Genomic DNA, 17504 nt, shown 5'->3' with positions numbered 1-17504 from the left:
TGTCCAACACAGCTGCCCTTAGCTATATCCCGATTGAACACATTACCACTGTGTCGAGTCTTGTGCTTATTTACTGCTCCCAGAATGAAACTTCTATCAGTGGCCAGGCTATTTTTCCAATGCAATGTCTTCTATGACCCACTTTCCTGGTTAGACTACCCACTTGTATGTTAAGAAACATCCCAGTATTCTTCTAACATACACAATGATATCTAAGCCCCTGAGTCTAAGGGAGTCCCAGTCAACACTGGGGAAATTAGTCACCCTCTATAACGACCCTGTTGCTTTTACATCTTTCATTCCCTGCTACATTCCAGTTTCTTTACCTCCTGCTGGCATTTGGAAGGCCAGTAGCACAAATCCATCGGTGAATGCACCTCTCTTATCCTGAGCTCTATTCACACTGTTTCACTGGATAAACCCTCCAGTGTGTTCTCTCTTAGTCCCTCACCCACAATTCCATATAAAGGCTGATCTGCCATCAGCCTCCTCTTGTATGTTGATCCCACTTCCCTGATTTTAAAACATTTATCTTGCTTCTCTTTAAATCTTTATGGTCATCCAGCATCTCCACTCCTCTCAGTTAGGGGTATTCTTGTGTTTGTTATACAGTGTTTTGTTTGTTTTATCATTTGTGGTCTTGTCGAACAGTGCAGGCATGTACTTTGGTTTCCTGCAGTTCACAATTTTGTGCGCCACAGTCACAAACAGTTATATGATTATGTAGACGGAGAGGGAGTTTAAATGAAGTGAACATGGGCAGTTCACATATTTTGCATGTCATAGTTCCCTGGGAGGCGTTTGATTGTGCATAGTTAGGCACTTAGCAAGATCCAATAAAAAGAAGTTAGATTTAAAGAGAGCGGTCATTGTATGAGTGGGCCAGAATTGGAGTGGGGGGTTGAGGCTTCAGCACTTCTGAGAGGTGTAGGCTGTAGGAAGATATGTTTTTCTTTATTCCTTATTTCTTCTGTATTACACATTTGGAGCAGAAAGGATGCCAGACAAGATACTGCCTAATATCCGCGTCACAAAATTGTCTTGGTGGAAGGAGACAGAGGGTGGTCGTGGCAGCTTGTCATTCAGGTTGGCGGCCTCTAACCAGTGAAGTTCACAGGGATCGGTTCTGGTACTGTCATTTGTCATCGATGTAAACAATTTCTCGGACATTGTTGTTGTTACGGATTCAGCAACAATAAATATATGAGTCAGGCAGGGGTTTTTATAACAAATAAAACATTTATTAAACACTGAAAAACAAACCACTAAAAGTAAACAAATCACTAACGTAACTGGAAATCAGCTGCTGTGAGGCAGCTTAAACAGTTCTTAAAGCAATGAAGCTTAAACAGTTTTTAAAGCGATGTTGCAAAAACAGTTCTTTGAAGTAGTATTGCAAAAGTTCAAAATGCTTACAGTCCATTTAAGGGAGAGACTTTTAAAGACGATTTAAATTCTCTTTCACGTCGTGTTGGTACGTTCCCTGTCGAACTACTTTTCCCACGAAGAATTTTACGAAGATGAAAAATGAAATGGCTTAAAGGCACTGACCTTTCCTTTACAAAACTGTTCCCAATTCTTTCTGCTATTCACAGGGATTGACATGGGGACAGTCAAAGAATTCCTTCCGAATGAGGATCAAACAAGGTCGAACCTGTTTCAACGTCGAAATCGACTTTCCTCGTTCTTTTACCTCCCGAACTCCGATCTTCACTATCCACTGATTTTTAACTAGCAGTATTATAAAGAAACTGCTAGCAATGACCTTTTAAACTTTAGGCATTAAATAAAACTCCATCTTTCAACTAAACTGCGTCATAAAATTAAATCACGTAGTTGCATGAAGTCAACATGGCAAACCCAGCCACGAACTGCCTCTCCTCACAGGGAGGGGTCCTCCTTTTATACCTTGTAAAAAAACAGCTGTCACATGACCTCTACAGGCCAGAAAATGATGTCACTCCACCATCACAAGACCATTACCTCAAGTCCAGTATAGCTTCAACACCTGTCACGTGACAAGTACACAACTGTCATGTGTCACGGGTATGTAAACCCTCCCTCCAAAAAAAATTGGTCTGTCAAGAACAAAAACTTTAACAATTATTTACAAGAAAAACAGATGTATAAATATTATAACATACACAATATACATAGTATCATATAACATCTTACAACTTACAATACAGTAGGAGTGTTACAACTGTAAAAAAAAACTCCATAAAAAAATTACATTGTACATTCAACATCGAGATAGACAATCAGCAACCACATTATCTTTACCTTTAATAGATAGATAGATAGATAGATAGATACTTTATTCATCCCCATGGGGAAATTCCAACTTTTTTCCAATGTCCCATACACTTGTAGCAAAACTAATTACATACAATACTTAACTCAGTAAAAAAATATGATATGCATCTAAATCACTATCTCAAAAGCATTAATAATAGCTTTTAAAAAGTTCTTAAGTCCTGGCGGTAGAATTGTAAAGCCTAATGGCATTGGGGAGTATTGACCTCTTCATCCTGTCTGAGGAGCATTGCATCGATAGTAACCTGTCGCTGAAACTGCTTCTCTGTCTCTGGATGGTGCTATGTAGAGGATGTTCAGAGTTATCCATAATTGACCGTAGCCTACTCAGCGCCCTTCGCTCAGCTAATATGAGATGTCACAATATTGTACTCTTGTAACATCAAACTCCAATTTAATAACCTTCTGTTTTTGTTTTTCATCTTACTCAGAAAAACTAACGGATTATGATCAGTGCAAACAATAAGTGGTTTTTCAGTTGTACCAACATATACCTCAAAATATTCTAAAGCTAAAACAAGAGATAACAATTCCTTCTCTATTGTCAAATAGTTTCTTTGATCCTCATTAAATTTCTTAGAAAAGTAAGCTACTGGATGATCAACCTCATCACCCTCATTCCTTTGCATTAATACTGCTCCTGCATTCTCATCACTAGCATCTACAGCTAATGAAAAAGGTTTTTCAAAGTCAGGTACCTTGAGCACAGGTTGTTGACATATCATTGTTTTCAATTTTTCAAATGCTTCTTGACAAGGCACTGTCCACACAAACTTCACATTCTTCTGCAAAAGGTTAGTTAATGGAAGGGCAACATTAGCAAAATTCTTACAAAATTTTTGATAATATCCTACCATTCCCAATAATCTTCTGAGAGTTTATTTCCCCGTTGGAGTGGGAATCTCTAAAACTTTTGCCTGAACAGGAGCTACCTTACCTTGACCCACAACATAACCAAGGTAAGTCACTGTGGCATGTCCAAATTCACTCTTAGCTAAATTAATAGTTAAATTAGCTTTTGAAAGCCTTTCAAACAATTTCTCCACCGCAATAATGTGTGCTTCCCAAGTATCATTTCCTGTCACTAAATCATCAATATAAGCATCAGTATACTTCAATCCCTGAATCACAGAGTTAATCATCCTCTGGAAAGTACCTGGGGCATTCTTCATCCCAAATGGAAGAACATTATATTCATATAGCTCAGATGGAGTCACAAATGCAGAAATCTCTCTACCTCTGTCCGTTAATGGAACACACCAACACCCTTTCAATAAATCAATCTTTGTAAGGAACTTTGCTTTTCCAACTTTATCTACACAATCATCTACCCTAGGAATTGGATATGCATCTGTTTTCATTACAGCATTCACCTTCCTATAGTCCGTACAAAACCTAACAATACCATCTGGGTTTGGGACCATAACACAGGGTAAACTCCAATTCGAGTTAGAAGGTCTAATAATATTATTCTCTAACATATATTTAATTTCTTTCTCAGCAAGTTCACATTTTTCTATGTTCATCCTATATGGGTGTTGTTTAATAGGTTTGGCATCTCCAACATCTACATCATTTGAAGCTATAGTTGTCCTTCTCGGAACATCTGGAAACAAATCCTTATATTTAAAAATTAATTTCTTCATCTGCTGTTTCTGCTCTCGCTGCAAATGTGCTAGTTTCTCATCAATATTTTCCAGAATGGTTGAATTTGGTAACCTAACAGAACCAATGTTGCACTTAGAATGAAATTTAGATGAATCATCTATCATGTTCCTAGTTAAATCAAACTCATTATCATTAATCACAACAGTCACAGTATCAGATTGTTTCTCAAAGTATGGTTTTATCATATTTGTATGGCAAAGTGGTGTTGGCCTTCTACTATCTGGAGTTTTTATCACGTAATCCACATCATTGATTTTAGACACAATTTCATAAGGACCATGAAATCTAGCTTGTAAAGGATTCGTTTGCATTGGGAAAAGAACCAGCACCTTATCTCCAGGCTTAAACATCCTCATCCTAGTTTCCTTATCATACCAAATTTTCATTTTCTCCTGAGCCAATTTTAAATTTTCCTTCGCTAAGCTACAAGCTTTATGTAACCTGTCCTTAAATTTCAAAACATAGTCCAACAAATTATTGTGTATTTCCTTATTAATCCACTGTTCTTTTAATAAAGCTAAAGGTCCTCAAACTCTATGCCCAAATACAAGTTCAAATGGACTGAAACCTAAAGATTCTTGTACCGATTCCCTTACTGCAAATAAAAGGAAGTTTATACCCTCATCCCAATCACTTTCATTTTCCACACAATATGTCCTAATCATATTCTTGAGGGTAGAATGAAACCACTCCAAGGCACCTTGCGATTCTGGATGGTATGCAGACAAAGTGATTTGTTTAGCTCCCAATTTATAAACTACCTGTTGAAACAATCCAGACATAAAATTACTGGCTTGATCAGTTTGTATTTCCTTAGGTAATCCAAAATAAGTAAAGAATTTTATAAGAGCCTTTGTCACAGTTTTAGCTGTTATATTCCTAAGTGGTATTGCCTCTGGAAACCTAGACGAAGTACACATGATAGACAACAAGTACTGATAACCAGTTTTTGTCTTTGGTAATGGACCAACACAATCTATAATAACTTTAGAAAATGGTTCACCAAATGCTGGAATAGGTTATAATGGAGCCACTGGTGTAACTTGATTTGGTTTATCCACAATTTGACAAGTATGGCACGTTTTACAAAACATCACCACATATTTTCTTAGACCAGGCCAGTAAAAATGTTTTAAAATCTTGTCCACAGTTTTCCTTACTCCTTGATGTCCACCTAAAGGCACACTATGAGCTAAAGTCAAAATCTCATTTCGATAAACTTTAGGGACAACTACCTGGTAAACAATATTCCATTCCTCACTTGTAGGAATTGTAGGTGATCTCCACTTCCTCATCAACACTCCTTTTTCCAAGTATTGACCTACTGGCACCTTCTCAATTTCACTATCTAGTAGAGCTTGTTCTCTTAATTTTATCATCTCAAGGTCTCTATTCTTCTCTGCTATCATCTCCTTCCGAGACAGAGATAAATCTTCATAGTCAGACTTACTCCAAGAATCTTGTTCAAACAACGAAGGTAAGAAAGTCTCTGACAGATCCTCAAAACTCGAATCCTGAGTTGAACAGTCATGAGTAACAACCTCATTCTGCACATCAATCTTTTTAGCCATAGCTTTAATCACAACACAGGAAGAATCTGTGTTAGAATTCATCTCTGGTTCCTCTGACTCCATTGTCAAATGCACTTCAGGAAAAACTTGTTCACCTGCCAAGTAATTACCTAACAATAAAATATCCTTCACAGGTAAGCTAGGCTGTAATCCTACTTTAACAAATCCTGTAACTAACCCTGACTTTAAATTTACTTTATGCAAATATACAGGCATAAAATCACTCCCAACACCTCTTATATAATTTACCTCACCAGTATCAGACTCTTCATTAAACTTCAATACACTGTCTAACATCAGTGATTGAGAAGCTCCAGTATCCCTATGGATTTTTTTTGGCACCAGAGTAGATCCTTCTTTCAAGGATACAAACCTTTCAGTTATAAAATGATCATATCCCTTTTTAACTTGGTCATACTCTAACAAAACCTCATTTGTGTTTATCGAACCCTGTAATTTTACAGGTGCTTCAGTATGTTGCACACAAGCATCTGGAACTGCTTCCTTCTCTTTCTTTTTCAACCTGAAACACTTAGCTATTACATGGCCAGGTTTCTTACAATAATTACAAATAAGACCAAACTGTCTTTCCTTCACAGGTTTTCCTTCCTCCTTACCTTTGTCATTAACTTCTGATTTAATTTCTGATTTACCTTGAGTCTCTGTGTTATTTTTCCTCTTAAATATTCTGCCCTGAGGAAATTTATTCTTATGGATTAAAACATACTCATCAGCTAATCTAGCAGAGTCCTGCAATGTATCAGTATCCCTCTCATTTAAGTAGGTCCTTACTTCAACAGGAATGCTTCTTTTAAATTCCTCCATTAAAATCAGCTCTTTCAATGTATTATAGTCCCCATTTACATTTTTAGAGGAAACCCATCTCTCAAAACATACAGCTTTATCATGGGCAAATTCCACATAAGTTTTTTCCACAGACTTCTTAAAACTTCTGAATCTTTCTCTATAAGCTTCTGGGACCAATTCGTATGCTTTCAAAATATGTTTTTTCACAATATCATAATCAAGTGCTTGCGCAGCCATTAAAGCTGTGTAAACTTGCTGTGCTTTGCCTTTAATTACACTCTGTAACAACACTGACCATTTATCTTTCGGCCACTCTGAAATCTGAGCAATTGTTTCAAAATATTGGAAATATTTTTCCACTTCTGTTTCACTAAATAGAGAGACCATTTTAATTTCTTGACTAGCAACAAACGGTTCTCTAGAACCAGAAGACTGATTCCCAGACCTTAATTCCATCATTGCATATTGAAATTCCCTTTTTTTATTAGCAGCTTTTAACCTACAATGCTCCAATTCTGCTTTAATTTCTTCCAACTTCATTTGTTCGATTTGCAACTGCATCTCTATATTATTTATTGGAAACGACTCTAAAATCGATTCATCAAAATCACCCGAATCCACGCGATTTTTCTCTGTATTAGAGCCTTCGATGTAGACTTCAAAATACCTTTAAGTTGCAACCTACTAGCTATCTCAGACACCTCAGTTTTTTTCGCCTTCGCTAACAACTCTGCGTCTGGCGAAGCCATAAACTCATCAATATTCATTGTTGCCGAATACCACTCACAAGCCAATCAAACAAAAGAATTGAGTATTCCCCGTTTCCAAAACACCGATTCAAAATTTAACAAGCATTAAAACTCAAAAATGATTCATCCCGGATGCAGCCCCCATATTTATGTTACAGATTCAGCAACAATAAATATATGAGTGAGGCAGGGGTTTTTATAACAAATAAAACATTTATTAAACACTGAAAAACAAACCCCCAAAAGTAAACAAATTACTAACGTAACCAGAAATCAGCTGCTGTGCGGCAGCTTAAACAGTTTTTAAAGCAATGATTAAAGCGATGTTGCAAAAACAGTTCTTCAAAGCAGTATTGCAAAAGTTCAAAATGCTTACAGTCAATTTAAGGGAGAGACTTTTTAAGACGATTTAAATTCTCTTTCACGTCGTGTTGTAGCGGTTCCCAGTCAAACTACTTTTCCCAAGAAGAATTTTACGAAGATAAAAAATGAAACGGCTTAAAGGCACTGACCTTTCCTTTACAAAACTGTTCCCAATCCTTTCTGCTATTCACAGGGATTAACACGGGGACAGTCAACGAATTCCTTCCGAATGAGGATCAAACAAGGTCAAACCTGTTTCACCATCGAAATCAACTTTCCTTGATCTTTTAACTCCCGAACTCCGATCTTCACTCTTCACTGAATTTAACAAGCAGTATTATAAAGAAACTGCTGGCAATGACCTTTTAAACTTTAGGCATTATATAAAACTCCATCTTTCAACTAAACTGCGTCATAACATTAAATCACACAGGCGCATGAAGTCAACCTGGCAAATCCAGCCACGAACTGCCCCTCCTCACAGGGAGGGGTCCTCCTTTTATACACTGTAAAAAAAACCTGTCACATGACCTCTACTGGCAGGGAAATGACGTCACTCCACCATCACAAGACCTTTACCTCAAGTACAGTATACCTTCAACACCTGTCACGTGGCAATTACATCACTGTCACGTATCACGTGTACGTAAGAGTTGTGAATGTGATTAGTGAGTTTGCAGATGACAGCAATGTTGGTGGCAGAGTGGACAGTGAAGATTCTTTGAGCGTACAATGGGATCGAGATGACCTGGGGAAGTTGGCCAAAGTATGACAGATGTATGTTGATGTGGACAAGTGTGAGCTCTTGCATTTTGAGAAGTCCAACCAGGGAAGGACCTGCACAGTAAATTCTTGTTCCTTGGAGAGTATTGCAGATAGAGTGTCCATGGAATACAAGAACATCATTCACTGAAGGTGACAACACAGGTAGTCAGAATGTTGAAGATGATGTTTGGCCTATTTGTTTTCATTGGTCAGGGAACTGAGTACAGGATTTGGGATGTCATATGACAACTGTAATCGTCAAAGTGAGATTGCACTGAATTGTGCACAGTTCTAGCCACCCAGCTACAGGAAGGATGTCATGAAGCTGGAAAGTGTGAAGGGAGGTTTGAGGAGGGTGTTAGTGACACTGGAGGATTTGAATTATTAGCAGAAGTTTGGACAGACTGGGACTCTCTTTCTCACCTGAGAGATTAAGGAGCTGACCAGTGACCATCCAAATCTTTACAAAATCAGTATGCAATCACTGTTTGTGTCAGGGTAGGGAAGTATAAATTTACAGGACAATTATTTAAGGTGTAAAGGAAACATTTAAATGCTACCTGACAGGTGGGGGGATGTTGCATGTTTGATTAAGGAGACCAACACTGCAGTAATGTGAGGGATTTGATGAGGTTTTCTAAGTAAAGGATTTAAATAAAATGATGAATGGTGATTCTGATGGGATTACACTGCTCGCCTCCCAATAGGCTGAGATAATGTGGAGCAGACATGTTGGTAAATCACACAGAGATGTAATGGGAACAGGCTTACAGCAGTCGGGCATTTTGACTTCCTCAGCATTAACCAGATTAACTTTGTATGAAAAGCTTCCATTTCCAGGAGTAATTTGGCAGATGCAGGATCAGTTCATCCCTCAGCAGAAACAATATTCGAAAGGGAGAATGAGGCAACCATCACCAACAACGGAAGACAAAGGCAGCATAAAAGAACATGAGAGAGCAGAGAATATCACAAAAGTCAAACCAGTGTAGAACTTACACAATGAACGATCGGTCATTAGGGAGTGTATTTAGGGGTAAATCTCTCACACACAGTTCATTGAAAGTGGTGTCACTGGTAGACAGGGTGGTGAAGAACGGGGTTTAACATGCCGGTCTTCATTAGTCAGGGGACGGAGTATATCAGTTGGGACATTATGTTACAGATCTGTATGTGACTGGAGGTGTTATGATACCAGCCCCCTCCTTTGCGAGAATCGCTAGAGCCCTAGTGAAGGGAGGGGGGGGGTGTCAATGACCCAAGAGGGAGAGAGACGTGCTGAATAGACACACGAAATGGGAGAGAGAGGGAGACGTGCTGAAGACCACGTTCCCCCGGGAAGCAGAATAAAGCGACTCTGACTATTGTCTCATGAAGACCACGTGTAACGCCCTCGGGCAAAGTGGGCTGGTTGAGAGAGAGATTGACACCGGCGATCCCGTGAGGAAGTATAAAGGAGGGTCTGGGGGGGACGACCCCTTCAGACGCACCAAGGAGACACGATAGCGATCCCGTCATAGCGGGAAGCCATTTTGAAGGAAGCCACGTGCGTTAGATTCCGAATCGGGAGTCTGTGGCTGGAATCACGGACAATCGCTTTTAACTAACAACAGGAAAGCCTGCTCTCCGGATTCCACCGCTTTGCTTCGTAAGGACCTGGGCAAGTGTTCCTTTTCTCACCAATCTCTCTCTCGCTCTCTCTCCAACACGGGAAACTCAGCGATTCCCAGAAGGCTGAAGCCTGTCGACTTTTTGAATGACTGTTATCTTTTTCCAAATGGACAAGATATTATCCCCTAGACAACGATAGAGCTTATTTCTGATTCATCATTACTATACCTGCACTTTAGATTGAGTATTGACGACTTATGGTATCTGCATGTTTGTATTAACCTTCTTTTGTGCCCCTTTATAAATAAAAACGGTTTAAAAATGGTACCATCAGACTTCAGTGGACCTCTCTATCTTTGCTGGTAAGTGATCCAGTTACGGGATACGTAACAGAGGCCACACTTACCGTATTGTGTACAGCTCCTGTCACCGTTTTAGGAAACGGGGTAAAACTGGGGAGAGTGTAGAAAAGATTTCCAGGGATGTTTCCTGGACCTGAGGTTAGAGGTTGGTCAGACAATGTTCATTGTCCTTTATTCTTTGGAATCAGAATCATTTATCACCGTGTTATATGACAAGGAATCTGTCATTTTATTTTGACAGCAGTATAATGCGATGAAGGTGCAGATGTGAACATTGTATCAGCATAACGTCAAGAGATTCTGGGAATCGCGAACAACGCGGACAAAATGCTGGAGGAACCCAGCAAGTCAGGCAGCATCTCCCACCAGAGTCCTGATGAAGGGTCTCAGCCCGAAATGTCGTCTGTTTATTCCCACCATTGATGCTGCCTGACTTGCTGATTTCCACCAGCATTGAGTGTGTATTGTGTCAGAGAGAGTGAGTTAAAGGAGCGGCGGCTTAGACCAGTGTCACTGTGTTTGTGGGTCCGAACACATCGTAGGATTTCTCAGCGCCTCCTGTAAAAAATGAAAAGATTTTTCTGTTACGGAAGCGCCCCACTCCCCGGCTCAGCCCCGAAGAGGGAATTAACCGCAAAGTTTTAATGAGTTTAAATAATTCAGCCACAAAGCAGAGAACAGGTCACCGATCGGGAGAGAGAACGCGGGCAATGCAGTAACGAAACGGGTTAAAATAGAAAGCGCTGCCTTTAATCCCGATTAAACTTTCTTTCCAGCGAACATTCCGGCCTCAGTGACAGACAGCGACTAGTCTGAGTCTCCGCAGCGTCCGATTTGAATTGGAATCGGCGAGTTTTTGAGGAGAGAGAAGCACAGAAAAATGAAGCTGCCGGGAGCTGAAAGCAGGATGTCTCCGCCCCGTCCGCTCGCTGCCTTTAAATTGTTCTGTGCCGCCGCCTTTCGCTTCATTTGTCTTTCAGTTCTGATTGTGAGAAGGATTTACCAGAGTCGCCGACATGACCGAGACAGCACCCGCCGAAACGGCTCCTCCAGCCGCACCCGCCGCCGCAAAGAAGACTCCCAAGAAGAAGGCGGCTGTCCGGAACAAACCAACCGGTCCCTCGCTGGGCGAACAGATCGATAAGATCGTGGCGGGTTGTCGCGATAGGAAGGGTATGTCCTGCGCGGCCATCACGAAGGCTCTGGCCGGCAGCGGTGTCGATGTGGTGAAACGTCGCCCCCAGATCAAGATGAGCATCAAGAGGAAAGTGGAAAGCGGCTCCTTGGTTCAGATGAAGGGCTCTGGTCTTTCGGGATCCTTTAAATCCGGTAAAGGGAAAAGTGCCGTGAAGTTGGTGAAGAAAGCGAAGAAGCCAGCGGCTAAGAAATCTGCAATCAAGAAATCTCCCAGCAAGAAGCTTGGCGCCAAGAAACCAGCGGCTAAAAAAGCGGCGCCGAAGCCCAAGAGCCCCAAGAAAGCGGCGCCGAAGCCCAAGAGCCCCAAGAAAGCGGCGCCGAAGCCCAAGAGCCCCAAGAAAGCCGCAGCCCCGAAGACGAAGGCGGCCAAGAAGCCGAAGTCGAAATCCGCGAAATCCAAGAAGACAGCAGTCAAAAAGTGAATTGAGAATACACCATTTGTGTGTATCTGAACCCAACGGCTCTTCTCAGAGCCACCCACATCTCAGAAAAGAGCTGATTCAGAGTATTGTGATTCCCGCGCCGGGTCCGATTGAGCTTTCCGGGGGAACTTCTCACATAGAACCGGAGATTGCCGGTACCTGACATATGGTGCGGCCGTGCCGTCTCAGTGTCTGAAATGAGACGTGGATGCCCGAGCTGAGATTGAGAGATATGGGATGTGGGCAGTTTCAGGTCCAATTCCTTCTCCGATGCCGGGAGAGTGTGACTGAGACATTGACACCAGCGGAGATGATTGGGAACTGCTGAAACCTATGCGACAGGGGAGGGGGCGTGTTGAGAGAGGGATCCGTCTCTGGGGACGACTGCAGCGGGAGGATATATGATAAACTACCCGGTGGCATTGCCGACTGACCTTCATTCAGGTCCCAGCTACAAAACTAGTTTATTTGCACAAAACACCATCAAACATGTACAGTATTTGGCAGCCCTTTCCTTTGCCGTGGTAGTGGCTCTTAAAAGAGCCTTTTCCTGTGCTTGTTGCGTAGCATGGGCTTAGGCGCGCTCCCCGCGAATGCGGCGGGCCAACTGGATGTCCTTGGGCATAATGGTGACTCGCTTGGCGTGGATGGCGCACAGGTTAGTATCCTCAAAGAGCCCGACCAGGTAAGCCTCACTTGCCTCCTGCAGGGCCATGACGGCCGAGCTCTGGAAACGCAGATCGGTTTTGAAGTCCTGAGCGATCTCCCGGACCAGGCGCTGGAAGGGAAGTTTGCGGATAAGCAGCTCGGTGGATTTCTGGTAGCGCCGGATCTCCCTCAGAGCCACGGTACCGGGCCGGTAGCGATGAGGCTTCTTCACTCCGCCGGTGGCAGGAGCGCTCTTCCGCGCCGCTTTGGTCGCCAACTGTTTGCGAGGAGCTTTTCCGCCAGTCGATTTGCGCGCTGTCTGCTTGGTGCGGGCCATTCTGCTTCGGGAGTGAGAACACGGGCTGAAATACAGGAACAAGATAGACGAAACGTGCTCCAGCACAGGCTTTTATACCGCTGGGAAGGGCCAACCCATCGCTTATAATTGGCTGAACACCAGTTGTCTATTAAAGGATCTGCTTGCTGCGATTGGTTTATTAATTTCATGCAGGCTGGCGGCGAATAACAATTTAGGACAAAATGGGAAACTGTTAACTGGCGGTCGGACTTCATCCAATCAGAATGCACTGTAATTGGCGCCCGATAAATTTCAAATCGCCCGCCAATTTCAGCGCCCCCAGCAATGGTGCTTGATAAATTCTTACTATTTACAATTAATTCTATCAAGGATCATATATTTCCAGTTTCATTTAATATCTAAATCCCACAGTTAAGATTTGAATGCATAATTACGGAATTGTTCCTCTAAACGAGGGAACTGATTTCTGTCCCAGACGGACGGGAAGATTAAGATCAATATAAATGCATTCAGCATTTACGGTAATCACCATCTGTAAAGGCAGAATCGCGGCTAAATTTCAAGCGGAACAGATTAATCGATTTCAAATAAATACAGTAGGATCGATAAAAAATAATTAAAAGGTTGTGGACACGGCTCCCTCTGTGAGGCGGTGGGTGGCTCTTAGAAGAGCCTTTGTGTTCTCGGGAGGAAGTGGGAGTTTTTCAGCCGCCGAAGCCATAGAGAGTGCGGCCCTGGCGTTTCAGAGCGTACACCACATCCATGGCAGTGACCGTCTTGCGCTTGGCGTGTTCAGTGTAGGTGACCGCATCCCGGATCACATTCTCCAGGAAAACCTTCAGCACCCCGCGGGTCTCCTCGTAGATCAGACCCGAGATCCGCTTGACGCCGCCACGGCGAGCCAGACGGCGGATGGCCGGTTTGGTGATGCCCTGGATGTTATCACGGAGCACTTTACGGTGCCGCTTGGCTCCGCCTTTGCCCAGTCCTTTGCCTCCTTTCCCTCTGCCAGACATGATGCTGCTTCACTCAGGTCGCTGTTCAGTAACAAACAGACTGCTGCTGTCTCCTTTTATACACAGCGCCCCAACCTGCCCGAGAAACGCGCAGAGAGACAGAGGCGGGGAGGGGAGGAGACAGAGTCAGAGTGACGGACAGAGCCGAGAGCGGCCTCTCATCGTCCAGCTCCGCCTTCACTTTATTACGCCCGCCATTATCCGACACAAAGCGCTTCAGCGGAAAAAAAATCTCCCTCACACACACCGGAGGATTTCTGGAAATTTGCCGATTCTCCTGCTTTAAATTATAGGAAGTGCTTTTCCATTTCGCAAATACCCGAGAACCCCGGTCTGTCCCTCTTCGGCCCCATGACCAGTGCGAGCGCCCTCACACACAGCAGTTGGTGGGCGAGGGTGCAGTCACTTCCAGTGATGAGAGGGTTAATTCATTAGAACCACTATTCCTCTGGGTCGCGAGGGAAATGAAAGTCCGGTCACATAAAGGAACAGGATACATCGGCAGATACAAGGATATATATACCGCGCTTCTGGTGTCTTCTGAGGCCCAGGTAAAGTGGTGGCTGAGGAGCTGGTGCGAGGTGGGTGGGGGCTTCACGTACAAGGATCATTGGTGTCCCGAGGTAAAGGTGAGACGGGTCCAAGGAGGAGGGGAGCCAATATGTTTTACGGTGACCTTTCTTCGTGCTACACCAAAGGGTTTAAATGAGCAGGTATGAGGTCCTACAAAGTGATTTTCGGGAACTAGGTTAAAAAGCAGGACTTCCAGCATTGTAATTACGGAATTGTGGGTCAAACCTTGTGCTGGTGTGGTGAGAAAATGATATTTCGTGCAGTTTAATATGTTGCTGAGGAACTGTTGAGCAGGGAGTTCTTCAGATTCATGGATCAATGGGCTCCCTTCCAGGCAGGTGGGAGACCGGGACAAACAAGGCCATTTGCATCTGAACCGGAGGGGAACCGATATCCTCACCAGGAGGTTTGATGGCGTCACTTGGCAGAGTTTGAACTGGAATAGCAAGTGGGAAAATGCATGTATGACAAGACAGTCTGAAAAGAACGAGAGCCAATGTCAGGCTAATAAACATGCTGGGACTGATAGGCTGAAATCAGTTTATTTCAACATTAGGAGTATTATGTTGTCGGACAGACAGGGCTGGCAGCTCAACGCTCCTGCGTTTCATTGTTTTTCATGTGAGTGGGGTTTAACAGGAGCAGATGTTACCCCACTGGGAATGTCACAACAAACTGGAAGTCTCATTTACAGAGGCATTCTGCAGTTACACTGATAGGATTATCATACTGGCCCCCAATGACCAGTGCGGGGACTTTATCTTCCCTAGAATTCATTGGAACTTGCTTAATACTTAGATGCACAAGATTTCTAAGTATCTTAGAATCTTAAGAGTGTTTGAAACATTATGTACAGAGCCCAACGAGAGGAGAGAACAGACAGGAGGAATTAGTTTTGGGAAATGATCCAGGCCAGCTGACAGCGAAGAGTCAGTGAATATTCTGGGATTGTATTTTTTTTCTTAGTGATGAGGAAGAATAAAATCAGATCTTGTATGAAGGTACTGAAGTGCAGGAGGGCAGGTTAGTACGGAGACAGACAGAAACCACGGGGCATTGATAGGGAACAGCCACTGTCAGACAAGTCCACATCTGACATGCAGGAGTTGTTTAAAGACCAGCAGCTCAGAGTTCAGGATCAGTATGTTCCTGTAAGGAGTAAGGACAAGGATGGTAAGGCAAGGGAAGTTTGGATGAATGGAGAGATCCTAAATTTAGTCAGAAGGATATGGAAGGTTTATGAAACTAAATTCAGACTGGGTGTCTTTGAAATATAAAGACAGCGGAGGAATGCTAAAGCAGGTGATAGGAGAGGCCAAATGGGGCCACAAACTGTCCTTAGAATGTAGGACCAACGATAATCCCAAGGCCTTTTGATTTCTGTTAATAAAACGAGGCTAACCAGAGACTGGAAAGGTCAACTCAAGATTAAAGGAGGAATGATGTGGTTGAAGTAAGACCAAGTGGCTGAGGTACTAAATGAGTATGTTGTGTCAATATTTACTGAGGAGAAGGAACTGAATGTGAATGAAAACAGAGTGGAGCATGCTAATGTGCAGAGACGTGTTGAGATTAAGGAGGAGGTTGTGCTGGGACGTCTGAAAAGCAGTAAGATGGATAAGACTCCAGGACCTGAAGGCATATATCCTACAATAGTGAAAGAAGCAAGTCAGCAGATTGCTGGCAGCAGATGACAACATGTGAGGTCCCACAGGACTTGAGTGTCGCAAATGTTGCAGCTTTGATAAAGAAGGGAAATAACAAGAATCCAGAAATCTATCGGCAACACAGCCTCATTTCAGTGGCAGACAAGCTACTGGGGAGGTTATTGAGGTACACGATTTATGCACATTTGGAAAGGCATGTCCTACTTAGGGACAATCAGCATGGTTTTGTGTGGGCAGATCATGCTTGACAAAATTGATCGTGTTTTCAGAGGTGGTGATATAGACGCTAAGATATAGGATCAGAATTAGGCCCATCAAATCTGCTCTGCCATTTCATCATGGCTAATCCATTTTCCCTCAAAGCCCCAATCTCCTGCCTTCACCCTGTAACCCTTCATGATCTGACCAATCAAAAATCTACCAACCTCGGCCTTAAATATACATAAAGTTTTGGCTCCACAGCTGCCCGAGGGAACAAATTCTACAGATTCACCAGTCTCTGGCTAAAGAAATTCCTCATCTCCACATCATCTCCAGGATGATTCTCTATTCTGAGGCTGTGTCCTCTGTTTTTAGATACTCCCATCCTCTGCACATCCACTTTATCAAGGCCTTTCACCATTCGATAGGTTTCAATTAGGTCAGCCCTCATTGACCTAAATTCCAGTGAGTACAGGCCCAGAGCAATCAAACGCTCTTCATATGCCGAGCTGTTTCATCCTGGAGTCAATTTTGAGAATCTCCTTTGAAACACATCCAGTTTCAGCTCATCCTTCCGAAGATAAAGGGCCCACAAATGCTCACAATACTCCAGTGAGACCTCACCAGTACTTTATAAAGTCTCAACATTGTTATGATTGGTGCAGATATTGTGGACTGAAGGGCAGGTTGCCATCTGTTCCATATTGTGTACTGACGATTATGTTTGATCTACCAGCTATTGCAGGGACATGGTTACAGAGACTTGGACTGGGAATTTGACATTCCTACATGTTTAATGTTCCACATGGAATTGGCAAAATGGAAAGGAGCAGGGTGGATTTGTTCATAACGTGCTGGTGAAGGGGTGGATACAGTGCCATCAAAAGTATTCAGCCTCCTTTGGAGGTTTTCATGTTTATTGTTCTGCAACGTTGATTCACAGTGGATTTAATTTGGCTTTATTTTCCCACACTGATCAGCAGAATGGACTCTCTGGTGTCAAAGTGAAAAACAGATCTTTACAAAGTGATCTAATTAATTGCAAATATAAAACACAAAATAATTTAATTTCATTGGTATTAACCTCCTTCAAGTCAGTAATTAGTTGATGCACCTTTTTTCAGTAATTACCGGTGGCTCTGTGTGGATAGGCCTCTATCCGCTTTGCACATCTGGACACTGAAAATGTTCCCCATTCTTCTTTACAAAACTGCTGAAGCTCTGTCAGATTGCATGTGGTTCATGAGTG

General features: G+C 42.7%; 2 protein-coding genes and 1 pseudogene across 2 annotated transcripts; 1 reads left to right on the top strand and 2 right to left on the bottom strand.

The window, feature by feature from the left end:
- The window catches only part of LOC140717792 (uncharacterized), an 819648-nt pseudogene that overhangs the window by 117289 nt on the left and 684855 nt on the right, over positions 1–17504 (bottom strand).
- Positions 11185–11874, top strand: LOC140717542 (histone H1-like). The gene has a single exon (XM_073031116.1). The coding sequence runs from the start codon at positions 11229–11231 to the stop codon at positions 11829–11831; it is 603 nt and encodes a 200-aa protein (XP_072887217.1). The 5' UTR covers positions 11185–11228; the 3' UTR covers positions 11832–11874.
- Positions 12404–12857, bottom strand: LOC140717541 (histone H3). The gene has a single exon (XM_073031114.1). It carries the CDS (start codon positions 12814–12816, stop codon positions 12406–12408), a length of 411 nt encoding a protein of 136 aa, XP_072887215.1. The 5' UTR covers positions 12817–12857; the 3' UTR covers positions 12404–12405.

This window comes from Hemitrygon akajei, chromosome 28 (assembly GCF_048418815.1).
Source record: "Hemitrygon akajei chromosome 28, sHemAka1.3, whole genome shotgun sequence".
Classification (NCBI taxonomy): domain Eukaryota; kingdom Metazoa; phylum Chordata; class Chondrichthyes; order Myliobatiformes; family Dasyatidae; genus Hemitrygon; species Hemitrygon akajei.
Note: the sequence above shows the minus strand (reverse complement) of the source record. Positions and strands in the feature narration are given on the sequence as shown.

Excerpts from the sequence above, each read along its gene's own strand:
- LOC140717542 (XM_073031116.1), top strand. The coding sequence starts at position 11,229 with ATGACCGAGACAGCACCCGCCGAAACGGCTCCTCCAGCCGCACCCGCC.
- LOC140717541 (XM_073031114.1), bottom strand. The coding sequence starts at position 12,816 with ATGGCCCGCACCAAGCAGACAGCGCGCAAATCGACTGGCGGAAAAGCT.